The sequence below is a fragment of the Arachis ipaensis genome, chromosome B5 (assembly GCF_059453495.1).
Source record: "Arachis ipaensis isolate K30076 ecotype BB chromosome B5, ASM5945349v1, whole genome shotgun sequence".
In the NCBI taxonomy this organism is placed as follows: domain Eukaryota; kingdom Viridiplantae; phylum Streptophyta; class Magnoliopsida; order Fabales; family Fabaceae; genus Arachis; species Arachis ipaensis.
Window position 1 is genome coordinate 119,203,932 of NC_142440.1, and position 25,058 is coordinate 119,228,989.

The 25,058-nt window shown below is 39.0% G+C and overlaps 3 protein-coding genes across 3 annotated transcripts; 1 reads left to right on the forward strand and 2 right to left on the reverse strand.

The window, feature by feature from the left end:
* Positions 1-10,425: 10,425 nt before the first annotated feature.
* Positions 10,426-10,944, reverse strand: LOC148565554 (uncharacterized). The gene is made up of 2 exons (XM_088487700.1): positions 10,753-10,944; positions 10,426-10,671 (listed from the first exon to the last, which is right to left on the reverse strand). Exons 1-2 carry the CDS (start codon positions 10,942-10,944, stop codon positions 10,426-10,428), a joined length of 438 nt encoding a protein of 145 aa, XP_088343826.1.
* Positions 10,945-15,717: 4,773 nt separating this feature from the next.
* LOC148565555 (uncharacterized) lies at positions 15,718-18,429 on the forward strand. Its single transcript, XM_088488708.1, has one exon. It carries the CDS (start codon positions 15,752-15,754, stop codon positions 18,413-18,415), a length of 2,664 nt encoding a protein of 887 aa, XP_088344834.1. The 5' UTR covers positions 15,718-15,751; the 3' UTR covers positions 18,416-18,429.
* A 316-nt stretch (positions 18,430-18,745) lies between these two features.
* LOC148565556 (uncharacterized) lies at positions 18,746-19,591 on the reverse strand. Its single transcript, XM_088486498.1, has one exon. It carries the CDS (start codon positions 19,589-19,591, stop codon positions 18,746-18,748), a length of 846 nt encoding a protein of 281 aa, XP_088342624.1.
* Positions 19,592-25,058: the final 5,467 nt, after the last annotated feature.

The following is a 25,058-nucleotide window of genomic DNA, read 5'->3' on the forward strand; positions in this document are numbered from 1 at the left end:
CTAAGCAACAAAATAAACCGTCAGTTGTCCAAACTCGAACAATCCCCGGCAACGGCGCCAAAAATTTGGTGCACGAAATTGTGATTACACTTTTCACAACTCCGCACAACTAACCATCAAGTGCACTGGGTCGTCCAAGTAATACCTTATGTGAGTAAGGGTCGATCCCACGGAGATTGTCGGCCTGAAGCAAGCTATGGTTATTTTGTAAATCTTAGTCAGGAGATTAATGATAAGAGTGATTATATTTATGAAAAATAAATAACATAAAATAAATAGTGCTTGTAATTCAGTAATGAGAAACAGACTGAGGTTCTGGAGATGGTCTATTATCTGAATCTCTACTTTCCTATTGTCTTCTTCTCCAAACACGCATGGCCTCCTTCCATAGCAGGCTGTATGATCCTCTCGGATGAAAAATACCAAGCGCTGTCACCGCACGACTAATCATCTGTCGGTTCTCACTAGCATCGGAATAGGACCATTATCCTTTTGCACACTATCACTACGGCCAACATTCGCGAGTTTGAAGCTCGTCACAGTCATCCCCTTCCAGATCCTACTCGGAATACCACAGACAAGGTTTAGACTTTTCGGATCCCAGGAATGCTGCCAATAATTCTATTGTATACCACGAAGGTTCTAACCTCCGGACTCGGTCTGTGAATTAGAAACCCAAGAGATACGCACTCAAGATGTCGCCCAATGACTACGTTGAGCTCAGATAGAACGGAGTGGTTGTCAGGAATGCGTTTATAGAGTTGAGGATAATGATGAGTGTCACGGATCATCATATTCTCCATATTGAAGTACGAGTGAGTATCTTAGAATAGAATCAAGCGTAATTGAATAGAAAACAGTAGTAATTGCATTAATCCATTGAAACACAGCAGAGCTCCTCACCCCCACCTATGGGGTTTAGAGACTCATGCCATCAAGGGTACAATATGAAATGTAAAAAATGTCATAAGTTACTAAAATGAATCTCTAAAAGTAGTTTTTATATTAAACTGGTAACCTAGGGTTACAGAAAATGAGTAACTCAGTGCAGATAGTACAGAAATCCACTCCCGGGACCTACTTGGTATGTGCTTGGGCTGAGCATTGAAGCTTTTTCATACTTAGGCTGTTCTTGGAGTTAAACACCAGCTTTGGTGCCAGTTTGGGCGTTTAACTCCAATTCTGGTGCCAGTTTGGGCGTTTTACGCCAGAATTTTTAGACTGCCTTTGAACGCCAGTTTGGGCCATCAAATCTCGGGCAAAGTATAAACTATTATATATTGCTGGAAAGCCCAGGATGTCTACTTTCTAATGAAATCGAGATCGCACCAACTAGACTTCTGTAGCTCGAGAAAATCTATTTCGAGTGCAGGAGGGTCAGAATCCAACAGCATCTGCAGTCTTTTTTCAGCCTCTGAATCAGATTTTTGCTCAGGTTCCTTAATTTCAGCCAGAAAATACCTGAAATTACAAAAAAATATACAAACTCATATTAAAGTCCAGAAATGTGATTTTTGAATAAAAACTAATAAAATATAATAAAAAGTAAATAAAACATACTAAAAGCTATGTAAAAACAATGCCAAAAAGGGTATAAATTATCCGCTCATCAGCGCCGCCACCGTCGTCGTCGCCTTTAGCTTGCGGTGCCATCGCCTTCGTCTTCTGGTATCTTGGCGCTTTCACGGTCGTCTTCATCAATTTCTCAAGCAGGTACTCTTCCCTAATCCAGATTCCGATCAATTTCATCTACTCTGTTAGAGCTTTTACATCTATTATGATCAATTTAATCTATTCTGAACAAATTGAACAATTGGAGCTTGGAGGTAATAGCTGTAATATTATTCTACTCTCTTGCTCCTTGTGGCCATTGCTTCTTTGCTCTGCTCTCTCTTGTTTTATTAATAATATCTTATAGTTAATATATAAAACAATTGCTCTGCTCTGCTCTATTTTACAGTTAACAAAGATATTGACCAAATCTTCTCTAATAAGCGCACTGCATTTAGAGGTTGTTAATATAGATTATTAGATTTATTTAGTCATATTTCATCCAGTTCTTACTTATTTAGTTATTTTGGATAAGAGTTGAATTGATTTACTGTTTTAAATGTGTTGAAATCTCACCAAGAAAAGCTTTCTAACCATCATTTACATGCAGTTGCTCTAAACCATAGTGAGATGGATGACTACACTGCGTTGCGAATGATCTTGTGTGGGATTCCTATTGAAGCGGAATCTTGCTTGTGACTTGGAAAGTGGAAATGGCAAAGACCATAAGGGAGTTGCAAGTGAAGGACTTTGTGGATGCAGGGTTATCAATGGCAGAAGCCATTGAATTTGATGGTGTTTTGAGGGAAATTTTGTCCCTTGGTGTTTCATCTACAGATATCTAGCGCCAAATTGTGACTCGGAGAGTGCTGAAGCCATCCCAGCCTCATTCACTCCACCAACTTGTTTATTACTCTCTCTATCACTCTTCTTCCCATGCTTCCGGTGATGCTGATCCTCCTCTATATTGGTTCCCTTCTTTGTAAGTACTCTTAACTCTGTTCAGATACATTAATCTAACTGTGAATCTCTATAGTATGCATCTGTCACTGTTCAATGTTCATTGTTGAATTTTGATTCCAGGAAGCAAGCCAGACGCACCAACTTGGGTCGCCTCATGGAAACATATGGTCCTAAGCTCTTGGGAGATTCCTATAAAGACCCCATTACTAGTTTCTGTCTCTTTCACAAATTCTCTGTTGAACACCCTCAGGCAAGTTCTAACACTCAAACACTCCCCCTCTTGTTTTAGGTAATTTGATTGATTACGTGTCCTGTTATATTGGTACAGGAGTATTGGTCCATTGTTCTTAAAGAACACTCAGTTTTATTCATTGAAGCTTCTGGAGGAAAAGAAAGAGGCCTTGAGGAGGGCAACTTCTAAAAGCAGCTTAGCAGGCTCAATATTAAGAGAGAAATTGGCTGAACTTGATTCTAAGAAACCTCGGCCATATGGAACTATACATGCAGTTAGTCTCTAGATTCTTCTTGCACATTCTTCTTTCGATTACTTGTTTGCTTGAAACATCAACGTTAAATCGCAACTGTTTTTGGTGAACTAGAACCATCTGTGTCAGTTGGATGGGTTTATTGTTTAAATGATTCAGGCCCCATTGCCCTTTTTCATTAAGAAAAAATTTGGAGTTTCATGTTTGAATAGGCCAAATATATCAGATAGTTAAATTTATTAGTTGCTTATTCATGTATTATATGACCTTCATGTGGCTCCTGTAGTCTCTGCTTATGCTTCTGATAGTTGTTCTGTATCCAGCTGATGGCAGAGCAGAACTTGGTAAAGGTGTGAAGCAGTCTTCAGGGAAGAAAGATGGACCTCCTGTAACATCTTCGACAGCTACTGACAAGAAATCAGGTGGTCGTTCTTTGGAGAAAAAGAGGAAAAAAGATGTTCCTCCTCCACGTATGCAATTTGACGACAAAAGTAGAGTTGAAAAGGCCAAAAGACGTGCATTAGTCAATCAAGGGCACGGATTCGGTACGCAGGAAGTGTTAGCACACCGAAACGCTAAAAAGTTGTTTGGCGCACCAAAACGCTAAAAAGCATCAAAATAAAAATGTTCTTTTTTTTAGGGTCTTTTCTGCAATTGCTTATAAAATAGAGGGGTCACTAACTTCCTTCTTCTTCTTCAGTCCAGGTTCTCTTCCTCCCCTTCTCCGCAATCACACCGTCTCTTCCATTATCTCAACTGCCGACAATGACTGAAACCTTCCCACCACCTCTCCTACTCAGCTCTTTTATCGTGCTACTAACTCCTTCTCCTTATCTTCAGGTAAATACTCATTGAAGAAGCTCAATTTTCCACACACCTTGGAACAAGTTCCACCAACTCTTTTCCCTAAGTATGAATCCCTACCGAAATTCTTGACCAGGTAAGATTCTTCGTTGACGAGGCTTTGTTTCACAATGTCCCTGCAACCTTTGCCGAGCTCCACCGTCATTTCCGCCACACCTTTCATGAACTCCGTCACACACTCCTTCACTCTCACCCATTCACCATCACCGCCACCGCCACCACCACAGCCAACAACAAATCCCGATGAGTTGTTGTTTCTGTTCATCTTTCTCTCTCTTCAGAGGGTCAACATTTTCTTAAGAAGAAGAAGAACAACAACAATGAAACAACAATGAAAAAAAAAGAAGGAAAAAAATGAGTATTTATTGAAATATTTAATTAATTAAATGATTTATTTGAGGTTGAATTTGAGAGTGAGTGAGTGAGTGAGTGGTGGTGAAGGAGGAATTTGGAGAGGCTTAAATGTTGACAAAAGAAAAAGACTGAAAAGGCAAAAGGAAAAAGGTGGTGGGTGAGAGCAAAAAATGGCAGTGCCTTTTTTTATGGTTATGGTTATAAGGAAGGAACATTTGGGACTTGGGAGCAAAACAAACAACCAAGTCTGTACCCTTTGCTCTTAAACGGTTACATGCCCATTCCCCTCATTATATTCTACCTACATCATACTACTCATACATATTCATTTTATCTTTGAAATTGGTGAATAACTAAAGAGTAAAGGGAGAATTAAGAGATGTTGCTGCACACGTGACGCGGTTGCAGATTGGGGATGCTGATGAGGAGGAGTCGTGCGCGTTGGCAGCGACGATATTGGCCAAGAAGCCATCCTGCCCACACACTAGGCCGTCATCGGAGGTTAAGTACCATCCTCTTTCACTCTGGCTTGATGCTCAACGAATCATCTCTGCTTGCATCTCTGATGTCTATACAAAATAATACAACAAAAAATATTTTACCCAACAAAATTTCCTCAATTTTGAATTAATTTAAATATCTGATTTTTTTAATTTTTTGATATAATACTCCAAAACATTTTAAATATAACAATAATAACCATCATAAAATTAATATTTATAAAGTTACTCCACTGACACAAAAACAGCATAAAGTATTATCTAGCCAATCACATAAAATTAGATTCAGAAGAATATCCACCGTTAGATTAAAAAATATATATAATCCAATGATTCTCGTCAATAGGCACATTGGTCAGCCAAAGAGAAGTGCTATGCGCACTGATCAGCCAAACCTCTTCGGCACATGGAATCCGTGCCCGTCAATCAAACTGAAGTTGTAAACAGAGTTGAATTATTTCGTCATTTGCCTCAATACGAATATGGTTCTCAGCTTCCTAAGCTTGAATCAAAGCTTTTCCAAATTGATTCAGTGCATCCTTCTGTGTTCAAGGTACTCTTTTGGAGTTTCATAAGGTTAGTTCAAATTAATATACTTGGAATCTATTTGTTGATATTAATAGTTAAATATGTGATCTGAGAATAAATATCAACATTAGAACTAACTTGTCTTTTCATTCTATAGTGTGTATATTTCGTTGAGTAAATAGCCAAATTGGTCCCCGAAAGATAGCCCATTCTGCAAACGAGTCCCCGTAAGAAAAAGATAATAAAATTTGTCCCCGAAAGTTTTAAAATTGGTAACGTTAGTCCTTCCGTCAAATGTTTCAGTAACGGCGTGAAGATATGCTGACCTGGCCGTTAGTGTGACACGTAGGCTAAGGATGAAACGGCGTCGTTTTCTTAGGGGCTCCTTTACAACGCTTGGTTTTCATCCCTGTTTCGTATTCTCTCTGAAGTTGCATCCTTCTCCCGAAAAGAAAGAACCCCTGCAGTCCCTTCATCTCTCAAGTTGTTTCCTCCAGGAAGATGAAGCATTGAACGGCGACGACCAGGCTTGACCGACGACGACAGTGTGCTGGAGTTGTTGGTGAGCAGTTTGCGACGACGTTGGTCAACCGAAAAGGGCACTCCATCGCCTTGCGTGAGAGGTTAGCTAGCTTTTCTTTTCTTATTTTGTGAGAGTGATTCTGGTTTTATCTCCTGATCAATGTGGTTGTGTTATTGTTGGACTTCCATTTTTACTGTTTGCAATGTTAGGGTTTAGGAGAATGTGTTCAGGCTTAGGGCTTTGGTGATTAGCCATGATATGACCCTGTTTTTAGATTGTTGATAACGTTGTTTGTGCTATGTGTATTTGCATGTGTGTGTGTTAGATACATTTTGGGAGTTGATGTTGAATATGCTTTGCATCTCCATGAAATAAATTTGCATGAGTTGTTGCTGTTTTGGTTTCAGATGGAAGGTCCCCCAATGACCTTTGTATTTCACCATGGCGGAAAGTTCCAAACAGATGAGTCAGGCTATCTGTGTTATGAACCAGATAATACTGAAGTATTAATGGGTGTAGATGCAGACACTCTAGACGTTTTCTTTGTGAAAGGATACTACAAGGAGCTGGGATATGCTGAGATGAACAACTGCCTGTGGAAAGTTCCTGGAACGCTGCTGGAAAATGGGTTGAGGAAGCTAGAAAATGACACGGATCTGTTGAAATTGGTTAAGGATTGCAGGAGGAATCATCACCTTATCAACATCTATTTTGAGCATGTTGTGTCTAAGCCACACGTAGTTGACTGCATGAGTGAGGATGATGATGAAACACTTTGTTTGCCAACCATCCCTGAAGAAGCAGAGAAACCGAAGAAGGACCACAGTGATGCAATGTCCCAAGATTACTGTAAGACAACAAAAAAATCACCTCAGCCAAAAAGAGCCAAAACTCAGCCCACTCCTAAGGCTACTCCTCAGCCCACACCTAAGGTAACTCCTCAGCCCACACCTAAGCCCACTCCTCAGCCCACAAATAAGCCCACACCTAAAGCCACACCTGAGCCCACACCTCAGCCCACTCTTGAGCCCACACCTAAGCCTAACCCCCAACCCACATGTACGCCCACACCTAAGCCCACTCCAAAGCCCAAACCCAAGCCCATGCAAAAGCCCGTCCAGCAACCCAAACCTTGGACTAAACCCCAGGCTGCTAAAGGGAGTAGCAAGGCTACAGCAGCCGAGAAGATCAGCAAGAAGGTGAAAGCCACAACCACTACAAGATCTGGAAGGCAGGCTAAGGCAACTCCAGTTGCAGTTGATAGTCAATCTGATGATTCAGATTCATATGATAGTGCTGAAGACAGTTTGTACAAGCCTGCAAAAGGTGCAGGAGATTCCATAGACAGCAGTGAGAGTGATAGTGGAGTTGATGGAGTAGAGTCTTCTTGGGCCAGGAAAGTAGATCACAGAGAGAAACATAGGCCTGCTGCTGACAGAAGAAGGGAGAAAGCTATTGACACTGATGACTCGAGCTATGAGGACATCGAATCTGATGAATGCTCTAATGGAGGTATTTAGTGATTAATTGTGTGTCTGTTATTGAATTTACTTGTTTAACAGATCTGATTCCACTAATGTAGTTTTTCTACACAAATCTGATGGTATTTTCATGTAATTTCAGATTCAGATGACGAATTTGGTTGGGAAGATTCATCAGATGGAGATGAGTGGAAGTCAGAAGATTCTGCCCATGAGTTAGACTCTGAAGATGAAGGGCCAGCTGTGTATCCACATTATAATGACAAGGCCAAATTTGGTGATCTGAAGTTTGAGGTAAGTATGGTTTTCAAATCCAAGCAACATTTTATGGCTGCCACTAGAGATTACACTATACAATGGGGTAGGAATATTAGGTTCTGTAAGAATGACAAGGTTAGAGTGAGGGCGGTTTGTAAGTGTGAAGACTGTCCATGGGTAGTATATTGTAGACACAACCCCAGTGATGGTTCCTGGCAGATAAAAACACTAGTTGACAATCACACTTGCGCAAGAAAGCGAAAAAACAGAGCTGCAACATTAGAATGGACTGTGAACAAGTTATACCCAAAACTTAGGAAGCACCCTAAGATGAAGCATAGGGAGGTGTATGAGTGGTTTGTTAGGAAGTGCAATGTGAAGCTGAATAGTTCATGCATAACCCGAGCCCTTAAGGCATCTAGGAAGATAGTTGAAGGGGATGAGATTGCTCAGTACGGGTTGATATGGGATTATGCACATGAATTGCTCACTGCCAACCCAGGATCCACAGTACAGGTGGGTGTGATTCCCATAACTGATAATCCACCACAGTTCGAGAGATTTTATGTCTGTCTAGATGCTTGTAAGAAGGCTTTCAAAGCAGGCTGTAGGCCATTGATAGGTCTAGATGGTGCATTCCTGAAAACTTTACACGGAGGACAGCTTCTCACTGCATGCGGACAGGATGCAAACAATCACATTTTTGTGATTGCGTACGCAATTGTTGATGTTGAGAACAAAGAGAACTGGAAATGGTTCTTGGAGCTGCTCCTATCAGACCTGGGAGAATATGAGGCCAAAAACTTGTGTTTCATATCAGACATGCAGAAGGTGAGGACTAATTTGAATCACGATTTGATTTTTAAGGACTCTTTTGATTTAATGATGCTTCTTTGAGGACTGTTATGACTGTATATCTTGTCGGGCTTGACTTTTTTTTCCAGGGGTTAATACCAGCAGTCAAGGAACTCGTCCCAGCTATTCCACACAGATTTTGTGTGTGGCATTTGTGGAGGAACTTCTCGAAACAGTGGGGCAGCGTCGAACTTAAGGACTTGGTCTGGGAGTGTGCAAGATCGAGGACCCCGGTTGAGTTCGAGAGGAATATGAATAGAGTCAAAAGGATCAATCAAAAAGCTTGGGAGTACTTAGCCAAGTGGCCGAAGGAAGCTTGGAGCAAAGCCCATTTCAGTGAAGGGCCAAAGGTGGACAACATTTGCAACAACGCTTGTGAATCCTTCAATGCAAAGACGAAGCATGACAGAGGTAAGCCTATTCTGAGTCTGGCAGAGGAGGTACGAAGAATGGTTATGAAAAGCATGTCTGATAATAGACTGAAGCTTCTGAGTTATCAAGGAAAACTTGCTCCAGTTCAGCAGAGTAGGCTGGAATCTCTTATTAAGTTATCCAGAAACTGGGCTCCATACTGGTCGGGTGATGCGAAAGAGGAAGTATATGAAGTCCAAGGATGGCCTACTAATATGGTGGTAGATCTGGGGAAGCATACTTGCTCCTGCAGGTTTTGGCAGTTGACAGGTTGAATTCATAACTTATTTCATCTTTCATATGCATACCTTGAAAAATACTTAACTGAATGCCTTTTTTTTCTGAAAAATATAGGCATGCCTTGTATGCACGCAATATCAGCCATCCAAGAAAAAAATGATAAGAGTCCTGAGGAGTATTGCCACGAATGGTTGAGCATGGATGCTTACAGAAGAACATACCAATTCAATGTTAATCCTGTCAAGGGACAAGATCTATGGGAGAAAACTGGATCTCCTGCACCTGTTCCACCTCCTATCAAACCCAAACCAGGCAGACCAACAACAAATAGAAGGAAGGACAAGGATGAAGGACCCACTGGCACGAACACAAAAATGAAAAGGAAGTATGCTCCAATTCGGTGCATGTACTGTGGAGAGGTGGGCCACAACAAGAGAACTTGCAGCAAGAAAAAGCAGGATGATGCTCAGGAGAAAGCAAGGATGATGCAATTGCAGCTTGCAGCTGTTCAACAACCACAACCTGCACCTGGTCCAGAAGCAGAAAAGGAAGATCACACTCAGCCTATACAGACACCACCTGCAGTTGCAGTAGCTGCTCCAGATGAACAAACTGAAATTCCTGTTACTCAGCAGCCTCAGCTTCCCCTGACACAACAGTCCCAAACCTCAAGCAATGTCACTCAGGTAATGTTGTAAAAGGTTTTAATTTTAGCATTGTTTACTGTAGCTATTTTTGATTTCAGAGAATGATGAAAACTGTTTGATGCAGACTAGAAAAAGAGGAAGGCCTCCAAAACTCCATGTAACCAGGGCCAGGGCAAAGGGAAATGCCTCTCCAGGAGCACATGCTATATCTGCTGAAACCATCAAGGGTAGCAGCTCCGCAACAGCCAAGAAACTTGCCAGCTTCATGACATTTGTTCCAACTCCGGGTTTCAAACCTCCCAGAAAGAAAGACATGGAATGATTTCAAGACTTGAAGACATAAGATATAGGGCATCTAGTATCTGTTATTTTGTCGGGGCTAAATTTTAGTTTTTATAAACAATGTGGGAGTTGTGGTATTTTCAATAGCCCTGTTTTTTGTATAGCCCTTTATGGTGTACTGCTTTGAACTGTCAGCTACAACCTTCTGGATTATTATCATGTTAAAACAATGTTCTTATTTGAATTTCAGACAATGGAAACTACTTCACCATTGGTGATGTTGTCATGTTTTTCTATTCCTACTTCACTTAATTTTTATTCTGCTATGACTGATTTGCTTATATTATGTTATGATCAACAAAAAAATTGCATGTAAATAACCTTTTTACTAGTAAATAAACATCAACATACAGGGTTTTCACAACAACAGAAAACTGTCAAGGTTCACAGCATCATCCTTTTCACCTTTTGACAGTAACTGCTTCACTTCCCACTAAAGAACATACACATAATCATAAAAACCAAAATCACAACTATTAATCCAAAATACAGCTGCATCCTAAGTGCTTTTACTTCAGCTTCTACGGTCATCATTCTCCAAGATATGTTATGGTTTAACAAAGCAGCATCACTCTCCATTTGTGCATCAGTTTTAACTTCTCCTAAGTTCTCTAATCCTTCATAGTCGTCGTCCTCAGCCCACCTAAAGTAATTGCAGTGGCTGCCCTTCTGCACAACCTCAGGGAACCAAATTGTCAAAATCCAACTAAAAACATTTGAAGCTTCAAGAACACTACACTGATAACTCACCCGGTATCTTGGACAAGCATGGAACAATCTATCAGGATTTTCTCTTGTCCCAGACTTCTTGATCACTGTCTTCAGCCCACAAAAGCAAACTTGGTCGGAGTTCTTCCTCCGCCACCGCAGCGAAGAGCTCGAGGCATGGCTTCCGTGTGATTGCGACACATGTCCACTGCGACCCCCACCTACGCTACCCATCGTGCAACCGCTCATGAATTTTCGGCCTCTGCAGAACCAAGCTCAAGCTGCAGCAACAATGGCAATTTAAAACGAAGAGGGGATTAGGGTTTGGGAACCTAGGACTAATTTGACATACATATGGAAACATATCTTGTCACCAGCCACTCTGCGCCAAGCTGGCATGCTCATATGCCACACTGACAGCCAACTAAGCAACAGTTAACGGCGTCACTGACGGAATTGACGGACATTTGACGGAAGGACTAACGTTACCAATTTTAAAACTTTTGGGGACAAATTTTATTATCTTTTTCTTACGGGGACTCGTTTGCAGAATGGGCTATCTTTCGGGGACCAATTTGGCTATTTACTCATATTTCGTTGTTAAATGCAATTGCTTTGCTGTGTCTTAAGACTTAAATTAATTATTCTTATTTCAAATCTCCATTCTCCTTGATATTATTGTATTTGTTAGTTGTCTTTAATATTATGTTTGCGATGGTTACAAAATTTTTTGAAAACTTTGATGAAAATAAATATTTAATTTAAACTGTTCAGTGGTTACAAAAATGTTGTTTTAAAAAGCTTTTATGAAATAAATATATTAATTTAAATTGTTTGCCCTTTGTTTGAATTTATAACCTTACATGTTCATATGTTCATGAGTGCGAAGAGGCATCCTATACGATCAACTAGATATGAATGTTTTTTGTTTCTGTTTTAACTCTAAATTATATTTGTCTCCCTTGATATTAGGAGATATGAAAAACAACATTTCTTGATTTGTCATGTTATCACTGACAAAGTCTGTTAGAGGTGTTCAATGCTGCAGATTATGTAGTTTGCCCTTTCTTATTTATTGTCTTTTGAGCTAGAACCTGGATCAATATTATTCCAATTTTCAGGTTGCTCACTGGCTTATTCAATTTTCAGGTTGGATTGTGTTACTTGGCAGGAGGTACATCTGGTGATAATGCTCGTTGTATTGAAATGCTCAGAGCCTTTCAAGAAGCAATCAGAGACTATAAAAGACCATAAGGGAGTTTCATACCTTTGACTCTTGCATGTTGGACAACTATGCAAGTTTGTTCTATTCATGATAGTACAGAGTGTTTTTGCAGCTTCTGTTCTATTCATGATTAAGGAGGAGCTTGTTAAGGCTTTCATTTCATTGGCTGATAAGAGCAAAAAAGTTGTATCAAATATATAGCTCTAGTACTTGGATTAATTAAATAACAAATATATCATATATATCATCAATTCATGCATTATTGTATGTGTCAGTAACTACTCAGTGTATTGATACTGTATAAACTACTAATTCTTTTATATACTATTCCTTATCCATTTTGTCTGTTCCTACTCTACCTGACTCGAATACATACTTACAATATAATATAAAGTCCATCTTTCAACTGTAGACGGAGCTCTGGAGGCAGCACCTGCAGATTTTCCCCTCTTGTGTTTCTTCTTCTCCGCGGAATTTGAGGATCTGCACTGTTTCAATGAGTCAAGTTACATTTAATTAAGTGCTGTAAGAAAAATATTAGACATTTAAATGTCATTCAAGAAACTTAATTAAATGTCATATAAGAAACTTAATTAAGTGCTGTAAACCTGTTCTTGAATGACATTCTTTTTAGTATTTATCAATTTATGTGTTTAATTTTACTTTGAGCTAAGATTGTACAATGTTTATAGGGGAGAAAGAGTATTATGAAAAGCAAATTGCTACTCTAAAATCATTTGATGAATTCGATGCCATAGTGGCATCTGACAGCAACATTATTAAGGACACTGACGATGAGGAACATCTTCAACAAAAAAGAGCTATGAGGATTTCCAATTATGCAAACATAGTTCTATTGATACTAAAGGTGATATTTTATTTGATACTACTAAGTATGTATAATGTATTCATCCATTAATTATTCCAATGACATGTTTTAGAATTTGAACCATTATTTATATATATAAGCTATGATCTTAATTAAGAGGATTCCCTTCAAACTAATAATTGCAGCTGAACTATATCAACTTTATTCTGAATATTTCTTTCTTGCAGCTGTTGATTCATTAGAGATAACGAGGGAGGAAAAAACAAAAAAACATACCAATTTTTGACGTGTGGTGCATTTGAAAGATGCTCGAGTTATACTAGAGTGTACAACTTGAGATAGATATAGTTGTTTGGTCTAAATAGATATTAGATAGAGCATAATTATCTTGTTCATGAATTATTTTTACTATGTTTTAGTCTTAGATTGTGGATCATAAATATGATGTATTAAAGAATTTTCAATATTTTAAATTCTATATTTCTATGTATACATTGTGAATGTTTTGGTATTTATTTGAAAAATTAATCTATGCTTGATTCTTTCTAAATTTTGTGGAAATATAATTATTTATGAAAATTAAGTTTTAATAGTGGTAAATGTGAAATTAGTAAAAATTTATAATTATAAAATTAGGAACAACAACCGATTTAGTGACCGATTTATATTTTTAGTTCAGGAATTAGTGATCTATTTAGCGACTGATTTTAGATTTTTAAACCAGGCATTGGTGACCAATTTAGCGATCGAAAAGTGGGTTTTAGCGACCGATTTCATGGCGACCAATTTAGCGACCGATTTAGTGACCGATTTCATGTTCTAATTAGTGACCAAAGTTTTAGCGACCACCAGAATCGGTCACTAAATTCGTCGCTAAGGGAAAAAATCGGTCACTAAATCGATCGCTATTCTGAAAATTTCTTGTAGTGGAAAGTTTTTGTATTTTCAATTAGTCAATGGCTTATTTGTTTACGAGTTAAAAGGTCAAGAACCTATTTGTTATTTTTTTTTCAAATTTTAATAATAATTTTTTATTTATGAATAGATTATTTTTTACTTATGAATAGATTATTTTTTTCAAATTAATATGATATTATTTTTATTATTTGAGCATCAATAATATTCTTATAAATTTTTTTATTGCATAATTTCCTTCCATAAAAAATAATAGAATTTAATTTATAGATCAATATATAATTTTTGAATATTTTTAACTTTTATCTAAAGTTGTCTAGACTTATCAACATTTAAGTTGTGTATACATCACTTCTCGAAATATTATGATTTCACAGTTATAATATATATATATATATATATATATATATATATATATATATATATATATATATATATATATATATATGAAAAAGGATTTATTTAGTGTTTAACCATTTATTTTTTATTAATATTATTATAACAAGATATATGTGATTTTAGGAGAACGATATAGTTAAATTTTGGTTGGAGTAACTTTACGTCACAAATAAATAAATGCTAGCAATAAGGATGATGAAAAAATAGTGAAAATGGGTATTTACGGGGATTATTCATGATTTAGGGCTAGATGCGACTCGTAAAATCTCACGGGTGGAGACCCGTCCACACAAATAAATAAACGGGGATGGGGACATAGGTATCTGTCCCAGGGTCCTGTTATATCCATGCGAATATGAAATTATTGATTTATCATAATTTATATATACATAAATCTATTCTTAATTTCAGTAACTTTAATTCTTGCCTCCAATTTGAATTCCTATTCTTTCTTTTAGACTCATTTTCATCCTCGATTTTGTATCTCTCTAATTCACTTTCTTTGCCTCTCAAGTCTATCACTATGTCATGTAGTCTCGCCCAAAAGAAATTATATTATATTATTATGTTGAAAGATGTTGTTATATTTTTTTAAAATATTATTTTTTATAATAAATATGTTATAAACTATGTTGGATTAAATTGACTTGATTATCTTATGATTATTATATTATGTATTTTTTTCAAAAATTTTAAAAAAATATCCATAGATATCTGCGAGTATTTGTATTCCTTGAGGGGATAAATAAATGGGGACTTGCGACAAAAATGGAGAGGGGATAAGACACATTGTTTTTTAAACCGGAGTGCGGGGAAGGGAAAGGGACCCGCCACACCCTTACAAGTATCCATTAATATCCGTAACTAGCAACAGAGATTCAATCTGAGCCAATTTGAGAGGTTATAGTGGACTTTATCCATATTAAACCTTAAAGTAATGAACCTAATAATGAGCCTAGACTTATCTTGCTTGTTTGAGGGTCTTATTAGGCCCAAACATATCTTAAATTAGTGTTTTGAGTCATTACTATAATAAATATTGTACTATTAAATATTATAACATTTAGTATATATAAAAGTTGGATATACTTATAAGAAATTTTTTTATTCAAATTAAAAAATAATAATTATCTTTTTTTTTTTTAGTTTAAATATTATTTACTAATATAATAAAAAAGTAATAATAACAATAATCACTCGCATAATTAAAATAAATCATCCTAATATATATAACATTACATATATAAAAAATTATTTTATATAATAAATAATTTTTTTATTTTTTGTAACCATCATATAGTAAATTAAGGGCAAAAAACTAGAATAAACCAAGGGAAGTTGCAAATTACCTAAATAAGCCAAAGCGAAATTCGTTTCTGCAATAAGCCAAACCCTATATTTATATAATTCGAACCAGTGTGGTTCGAACTCTATTTATAAGTAATTCGAACCAGAGTGGTTCGAATTATGAAGAGAGAAATTCATTCAAGTAAATCGAACCAGGGTGGTTCGAATTACTTGGGAGGAAAACGTAGCACATAATTCGAACCACCCTGGTTCGAATTATGTAGGGAGGAGCTGCACCAAGTAATTCGAACCAGGCTGGTTCGAATTACACAAAATAAATTCGAACCAGTCCGGTTCGAATTAGTGGTAGACAGTGCAGTATATATATGGTTCTAGACGTGAGTTGCTCTCATAGAGGGTGTAATATGGCTAGTGAGGAGAGTTTCGGGGTTTTGGTTCACCATAGAGGATCCATTAAGAGAAAAACTCGCTCCGGTGTGAAGTTCACAGATAAGGATCCTCTCTGTATCGTCGTGAAACCAACGACTAGCTATGATGATCTTGTTAGATCTGTGCTGATGAAACTCGGTCTGGAAGGTGTGAAGCGAGTGAATAAGTTTTTCTATCGCATTCCAATCACTGTCTTGCAGGATACGGTGAAGTATGATTGCTTCACGATTGGTAGTGATGAGGACCTGCAAGTCATGTTTCTATGTCGGAGGCAGTTTCCCGAGGTTAGGACACCAGAGTTGTTGGCAAAGTTGGTTGATGTGGTATCCAGCTCAGGGGGTTCGAACCGGAATGCCACCACTGAAGCAGCGGCAGCCGGTTCGAGTTCCAGGCCGGCCGTTGCTTCTTCGTCCGTCCCTGTGTACGAGCCAGCGGTCGAACCAGTCGCCTCCCCGTCTTTTGCTGTTGATCTAAATGATGGAGTAGGCGACGTGGTAGGATCAGTTGATATTCTGCCGAACGCTTTACAGGGAGTTCCACCGGTTGGCGTCGGTGACGGAGTGTTGGGTGATGTAGAGGAGGACGACGTCGAGCCGAATATGATTGAGGATGACAGCGGCGACGAGGTTGGAGCGACTGAGCCTGCATTGGTAGTCGGTGGTTCTAGTTCTGGCACACAGCAGTATCCACCACATTTTTCCTCTTTGGACCTAGATGCCATGAGGCAAGAGGGTGTTTCAGGGCACTCTGTTGGATTCGGAGCTAGAGATGCTGAAGGAACTGCTGGTTTGACAGAGTTCCAGGTTGGTCAGCAGTTTCAGGATAAAGACGAGGCCCTGTTAAGTGTGAAGACTTACAGCATCCGGCGAGGGGTACAGTACAAGGTTGTGGAGTCTGATCATCGCCGTTATGTGGGCAAGTGTTCTGAGTTTGGGAATGGGTGCACATGGTTGATTCGACTGAGTCTGCGGAAGCGCAAGGGCATTTGGGAGGTCAAGCGGTACAATGGACCTCACACTTGTCTTGCGACCTCCATCTCGAGTGACCACAGGAGCTTGGATTATCATGTGATTTCCGCGTTCGTTATGCCAATGGTTAGGGCTGATGCATCCGTCAGCATCAAGGTGCTCCTAAATGCCACGGCAGCACACTTCGGGTTTAGGCCGACTTACAGGAGGGTCTGGATGGCGAAGCAGAAGGCAATTGCCCTCGTATACGGTGACTGGGATGAGTCATACAACGAGCTCACCAGGTGGGTTTTGGGAGTCCAGTTGACGATGCCCGGTACTATTGCAATCCTACGGACGAGCCCCGTTCGAGTTAGTGGACAAGTAGACGAGTCTCAAGCTTTTTTCCACAGACTTTTCTGGACGTTTCCACCGCTCATCCAGGCATTTCGCCATTGCAAGCCTTTAGTTAGCATTGATGGGACCCATCTGTATGGGAAGTACGGGGGTACTTTGCTCATCGCGATTGCACAGGACGGGAACTCCAACATTCTACCCGTTGCATTCGCACTAGTAGAAGGTGAGAATGCAGAGTCTTGGTCATTCTTTCTCTCCCACCTTAGACAGCACGTGACACCGCAGCCCGGTCTTCTGGTTATATCGGACAGGCATAACGGCATAAAGGCGGCGCTTGAGGCTCCGAACGGAGGTTGGTTACCTCCATCTGCATACCGTGCATTCTGCATTCGACACGTAGCGGCTAATTTTGCCCTTACCTTCAAGGGCAAGGATGCACGTAGGCTTCTAGTGAATGCCGCATATGCCAAGACCGAGGTTGAGTTTGATTACTGGTTTGATATTCTTCGGTCTGAAGACCCGGCGATGTGTGAGTGGGCGAACCGGATTGATTATTCCTTATGGACTCAGCATCGTGACGAGGGATGGAGATTCGGTCACATGACGACGAATATCTCGGAGTGTGTGAACTCAATCCTAAAGGGTGTCAGAAACCTCCCTGTTTGCTCTTTGGTGAAGGCAACATATGGAAGGCTTGCGGAACTCTTTGTTCGCAAGGGTAGAGAGGCTGAGGCCCAGATGGGAACCGGACAGCAATTCAGTCAGTACTTGGTGAAGTGTATAGAGGCCAACTTGAAGAATTCGAGGTGCTTCACGGTGACTTTGTATGACCGGGATAACTCCGAGTTCACCGTAGCCGAGACCACTCCGACGGGCTCTTTCTCATTAGGTACCTACAGAGTATCGCTTGCGTCCCAGACCTGTGACTGCGGGTACTTCCAGGCACTTTATTTCCCGTGCCAGCACGCACTTGCATGCTGCGCCTACTCACGGGTTACCTGGTCCTCTTATGTTCACAGCGTGTATCAGATTAGTTCAGTGTTCCGTGTGTACCAGATGGGATTCACACCGCCGATACCGGAGGGATTCTGGCCACCTTACGACGGGCCAACCGTGATCCCGGACCCTGCCAAGAGGCGTGCGAGAGAGGGTCGTCCGAGATCCACAAGGATACGGACGAACATGGACGAGGCAGATCCGAATCGGCCAAAGAGGTGTGGCCTTTGTCGCCAACCCGGACACACCCGCAGGAGTTGCCCACAGCTTGGAGGACCGTCTCACACGGGGGGGCAGTAGTAGCGATCTTGTTATTGTTAGTGTACATTGATTTTATTTTTCCTGTTACTTGTTATACCTAGATGATTTGTGTTATCTGTTTATCCTTTTACCTTCTAGTAATGAAAAAGTTGCATCTGAATTTGAATATGGTTAGAAATCCCATGACTGCAAAAGTTGATAACTACAGTGTTATATGATTCAATGATAATACATAGTCACTAATCCAATAGGTAAATAACAGATTTTTAAGTACAATAAGATGAGGAAACAACAAGGAAAAATAGCTCTAAAGTAAATCATCTAAAATACATGAGTGAACCCTAATGTCCAAAATACATGAAATGTAAATCATCTAAACAAGTGGGACCCTGTCCCACAACGACGGGGAACCCGTGGCCTCTGACCTCTGCGGATAAACGGCTCCTTATCCTCTATCTCATCTGCGTCTTCATGCGGGGCAGGCTGTGCGGGCGGCGTAAAATGGAGTGGTGCGGCAGACGGCCCAGCGACAGACTGTGATGCAGCGGTGTAAGCGGAATGTGGGGTACCTCCCAAAGCAAACTGGTCACCAACAGGTGTCGTAGCAGGCTCGTTCAGATCAACATCTAAGGGTGCCTGCGTGCCAGGGGTCTGAGGACGCCTCCTGCCCGGCTCATCCTCCTGCATGATAGCCGAAATCTCCGCTAGAAACCGTGGACTGCCGAAGTCCGCATCAAGCGTATCTGCCCCAAGGAAGTCCTGCCACTGTGATCCGGGAATAACCCATGGAGTACCGTCCTGCTGAGGCTGGTCGTCGGTGGGTACTCCAACAAAGTAATGTCCAAAAGGACCGGACCCAAGTCCAGCGTCACTAGGCTCAGCCCCGTCACCCATCCCGGAGCCATACCACTCACCTCCGTGAACCCCATCCTGGGTACTACCACCAGCAACTGAAGCCGCCCCTGCACCATCCCCGCCCTCAGGCCCATGCTGATCATCGTCGTCGTCCCCAGGGTCAGGTGCAGCGGCATGAACCGCAGCACGCCCTCTACCTCTGCCAGGATGATGTCGTCGTCGACCCCTAGCGGGGCCGGCCTCGTCGCCAGCCTCCATAGCACGCTCAAGCCACCCCCAGTCACGCTGGCTGCGACGTGTGCCCACGCGTGCTCTCCTATCAACCCGCCTCCTGTCCGGCACGTCGTCAGGCCGATCCATCTCAGGTACTTGCCCAGCTCCCCGCTGTGTGGCCTCAACAGGAATAGCAACGGCTCTCGGATCACCCAACTGCGGATCCGGAGACAAAAACCTCTTCCCGTGCGGACTCCACCAATCCAAGAACTGATGCGACGGACCAGGGTCAGCAACAACATCGAATCTCAGCACGCTCTCCGTACGGTCGTCCCAATACTGATGCCACTTCTGCAAATGGGACGGGAACCATCGATCGCCGCCTCTGCTGTCCTTCGACATCAGAAAGTCGATGTTCAGGGCGGCCTGTGAACGGGGCTGCACCCCTCCAAACTGCGGAAGAACCCTGTCTACCTGATGCCACTCTATGACGGCAAAGTAGATAAGCGATGTAACAGACCGCCACAGCACCATATGCCGAGGCTCCAAAACCTCGGGATGCACGACCTGAAGTACGTCAGGGCTACTGTACGGCATCCAGATAAACTGCACCCAAAACGATACAATGTCAGGGCAACTCGTGATCCCAACTCGTAAATCGTGGTTAAATAAAAAAACTTATTAAGTAACATACTGACCTCTATATCCTGCAACCGGTCTATCCAGAGCCTCCACGTCTGAACTCTAGGACCCTTCTCGCTACTGGAAGGGATGTAACCTGACTACCTGCAACATGCACATGTGTTACCGCTACTTAAATGTGTAGTAAATTGAAATAGACAAAGATTAGTAAAGTACCTCGAGGCCAATGGCCAGCTGAACGTCTCAAATCCTGCAGGCCTAAACCGAGAAAATCGCCAGAAAATCCATGACTGAAGTAGCTGAAGTGGGCCCGCTAGCTTGATAACATTTCTGTTCGCCACACGGCACATGCACCGGTACAACCATGCCAGTGCTGCAGAACCCCAGCTGTAGGTCCCCATGTCCTCCAGCCTAGCTACAAACGGAAGCCATCTGATGTGAACCCGGTTGCCCGACTTGTCCGCAAAAAGCTGCGTGCCCAACAACATCATGATGTACGCACGGGCATAACGACGCACAGTATCCTCATCAGCTCCCTCCGGGCACTCACCAAACGTCTCCTGAAAGCTGCAGTTGACCGCGTACTTCTGAACCTGGCTAGGAGGAGGTACCACTCCAAACAACTCCTCGAACCAAACCCAGGCTGGACGGCCACCCTCGATGTATATATGGAACTCTGATAGGCAGCCGCTGACGTAACGCCCGTCCACTGGCAAACCCAGCTGGTATGCCACGTCCTGCAGTGTGATAGTGCACTCTCCGAACGGCATATGAAACGTGTGAGTCTCCGGACGCCATCGCTCAACAAACGCACTGACAAGGGCCTCGTCCAACCGGAACCATCTATCGTTCAGCCTTGCAAGATGGTAAAGACCAGCCATCTGCAGGTACGAAACGTATCTGTCATCCAGGACCATGCCCTGCTGCCGCCGCATGCTCCTGATGCATCGCTGAGGCTGCGGAAGAAATGAACCGCATTCTTAGAACCAGCTTAATTACCGGTGACAAACATAATCAACACGATAATTGATAAACCAAAAAATCTTACTATGTATAGCCGCTTAAAAATACCAAGAACGAGAACCATTTGCATAAGAAACTTAAATTAGAAACCACCATAGGCTACTGACATGAAAGATCTAACATTATAAAACCACAACTAAACCGCTTACATAAACCACTACTAGAAACCATTAACGTAAACCGTTAACGTAAACCGCTTACATAAACCACTAACATAAACCACTAAGATAAACCACTAAGATAAACCACCAACATAAACTACTAACAAAAACCACTAACGTAAACCGTTAACGTAAACCGCTTACATAAACCACATACATAAACCACTAACATAAACCACTAACATAAACCACTAACATAAACCACTAACATAAACCACCAACATAAACCGCTAACAAAAACCACAAACGTAAACCGTTAACGTAAACCGCTTACATAAACCACATACCTAAACCACTAAGATAAACCACTAACATAAACCACTAAGATAAACCACTAAGATAAACCACCAACATAAATCACTAACAAAAACCACTAACATAAACCATTTACAGAAATCACTAACATAAACCACTAAAATAAACCACCAACTAAACCAATATCTTACTCGCATGCCAAACCACAAACTCACATGTACCGGTAAAACAAAGTTATTTCCGTACTAACCTCTTCATTGATGACCCCAGCTATATGGGTGACTCCGTCCAAGCGATATAACCGCGCCGGATCGTCCCCCATGAGCATAGTATTGCGTTCAGATCTTTCGCGGAGAGAATCTGGGTCGTTTTCTCTGAGATTTGGTGGGGCAGGGGAAGGTGAGAATGGTTCGAATGAGGCTGATTCGAACTCCTTATATAGCCCATTCCCTAGTAATTCGAACCAGGGTGGTTCGAATTACTAACAACCTAGCTTAAGGGTAATTCGAACCAGGGTGGTTCGAATTACATGAAGAACACATTTCCCCATAATTCGAACTGGAGTGGTTCGAATTACTTGCATAGGTAGTTCGAACCAGTCTGGTTCGATTTACATTCAATTTTTCCTATGAAATTCGAACTGCTCTGGTTCGAATTATTTGAGGATGAAGTTCGAACTAGCCTGGTTCGAATTACATAAAAATATGATCTGGCTCATTGCTGTATCGATTTTCATTTTGGCTCATATAGGTAAATTTGGATTGATGTTGGCTTATTATAGTGTTTTGTATAAATCATTTAAGCTTTATAACATATGATTTATTGCATAAATTTTCTCTTTTTAATTGGTAAATTAATGAATTTAAGATACAAGATGTTATTTATATTATTTAACATACGAAATAAACAACTTAAGCCATCGTCTAGGATAATAAATATAATAGTACAAATACCTATTTACTTATTTGTATTAGAAAAATATATAAATAGTATAAACTGATATTTTTTTGGTAGAAAAATAATAATAAAGGTTATTAACTAAGTTAACTACATAATAAAAAATTATAGATAATTTATTAAATAATAAAAAATAAGATCACTATATTCATATACTACAAAGTTTACAAAAAAATTTAGACAATAAATCAATTCTTAAAAAAATAATACATTAGTCCTGTAAAAAATATTATTATTTACATACCAATATATATTATCGATTATTAAGTTATAATTAATTTTAATCTAATTTTTGGTAATTAAAATTTAAATGATTGAAACCATTAAATACTAAATATTTTTCACCTAACTAATTTTGGTTTTGTTGTTAAAATTAAAAAAAAAAAAAAAAGAGTTATTAATCAATTTTGAATTCAAATTTAAATTTGAGTAAAAAAATAAAAAAATATTTTAAATTTTATCTCACTAACTAGAATTAATTTCAAAATAAAAAAATACTTTGTACTCATATTATAGGATAATATAATTATTTATTTTTTTAATGACAATTATTGCTAAATAAAATAGTGTAAGAAATTAAAAAAATATATATTTACCAATTCAGGTGATAATAATTTATTTTTAATAGAATAAATTATTGAATAATAAATTTTTTTTATACAAATAATACTCAAGGATAATGTTCCAGGGATGTTACCAAAAAATATTAACTAATCCAATAGCTTTTGTAATGACATAAATCTACAAGTTTGGAGGCTTGAAAATCATGTCAAAAAATATAAAATTTTAACAGGTAAAAACATTAATCATATTATTTTAATTTCAAGAATGAATATGATACCAACAAATAAAATTGTCCTAGATAAATTTCAAAAAGATAAATCCCTATAAACACAAATACTATTTTTTCTATGGTATTTTCCAACTCGATAGACCTTAAAGACAAATAATATTTTTTCCCACGGTATTTTCTGACTCGACAGGCTGAGACTAATCTATTGTGGATTAGAGCTCTGTTTAATAAGTTGATACACACAAGGCAGAATTTGAATATCTAATATATAGTTACTTAAAGGGATGAGTAAAATAACCACTCAACTAATTCAAATTAGTTGAGAAAAATATTAATTACTTTTAAGATTTTTAACATTAAAAACTGTTAAATTTTAGTTTTAATTATAACTTTAAAAATATTTATGGTGGTGATTTCTATAAATATTTTTTGTTTAATATCTTTAATAAAAAACTGTATATATTTATATGTGTTATCCCATACCTGGTACGGAAACATATACTAATTACACTCAAAAACCAAACAAATTTACACAAAAATTTGTTTGTTTTTATTAAAGAGTTAGTTCTATTAAACACAAAAAAAAGTTAAGTAAACCTGAATCAATTGATAGTATAACGCACAAATTATTACCCTAACACATAAATTTGCTTAGGTTTAATTATTCTGTTGGTCTCTATAGTTTCGTGAAATTTTCAATTAGGTCCCTATACTTTTTTTCTTTTTAATTGGGTCCCTGTACTAAATTTTTTTTTTCAATTAAGTCCCACTTAGTAGTAATTGGCTTAATTTTATAGGAACCCAACTAAAAAAAACAATAATTGGTACAGGGACCTAAATAAAAGGAAAAAAAAGTGTAGGGACATAATTAAAAAAAATTTGGTGCAAGGACTCAATTAAAAGAAAAAAAAAAGTATAGAGACCTAATTGAAAATTTTACAAAACTATAAAGACAAGCAGAGTAATTAAACCATTTGCTTAAGAAGACACATAAATTTCGATATCCTAACAGAAAAATAATTTTACAAACACCAGAAATTTAGTGGCATAAAACACAGAAACTAACATTACAAAACACAACAAAACCTTCACATGATGACCCTTAACCATTGCATTTAGAACCAAATAAATTTTGCCAAAAGCACAAAAATTGATTGGTTCAACAAAAACCAAAAATTAGTCCTATTAAACACAAAAAAGTTCAAGTAAACCTAAATTAATTAATACTAAAAAACATAAACTATTACCATAACACAAATTAGTTTAACAAAACACATAAATTTTTATATCGTAACACTAAAAAGTTATACAAAAATACCGAAATTTTGGTCTATAAAACACAGAAATTAACAATACAAAACACAATAAAACCCTTAAGATTACCCTCTAATTATTGCATTTGAAACCAAACAAATTTATACAAAACACAAAAAATTGCTTCGCAGAGCACAAAAAATCATTAGCTCAACAAACACAAAAGTTAGTTTTGAGAAGCTTAAGTAAACCTAAAGTAAAACTAAAATACATAAAATGTTATTGTAACATATAAATTTATTAAACAGAACACATAAATTTTTATATAATAACATATAAATTATTTCACGTAAAACCAAACACTCACAAATTATAAAAAAATATTTAATTATTTTATTCATCCTTATAGTTATAAAAATCGATGAGATGAGAGGAGTTGATAGTGAAGAGCTTCGCGAAGAGTAGCAAATGGGAGAAGGTTGTGATAGAAGAAACTGGCTTCTAGTCACTCAACTTTATCAGGATGAAT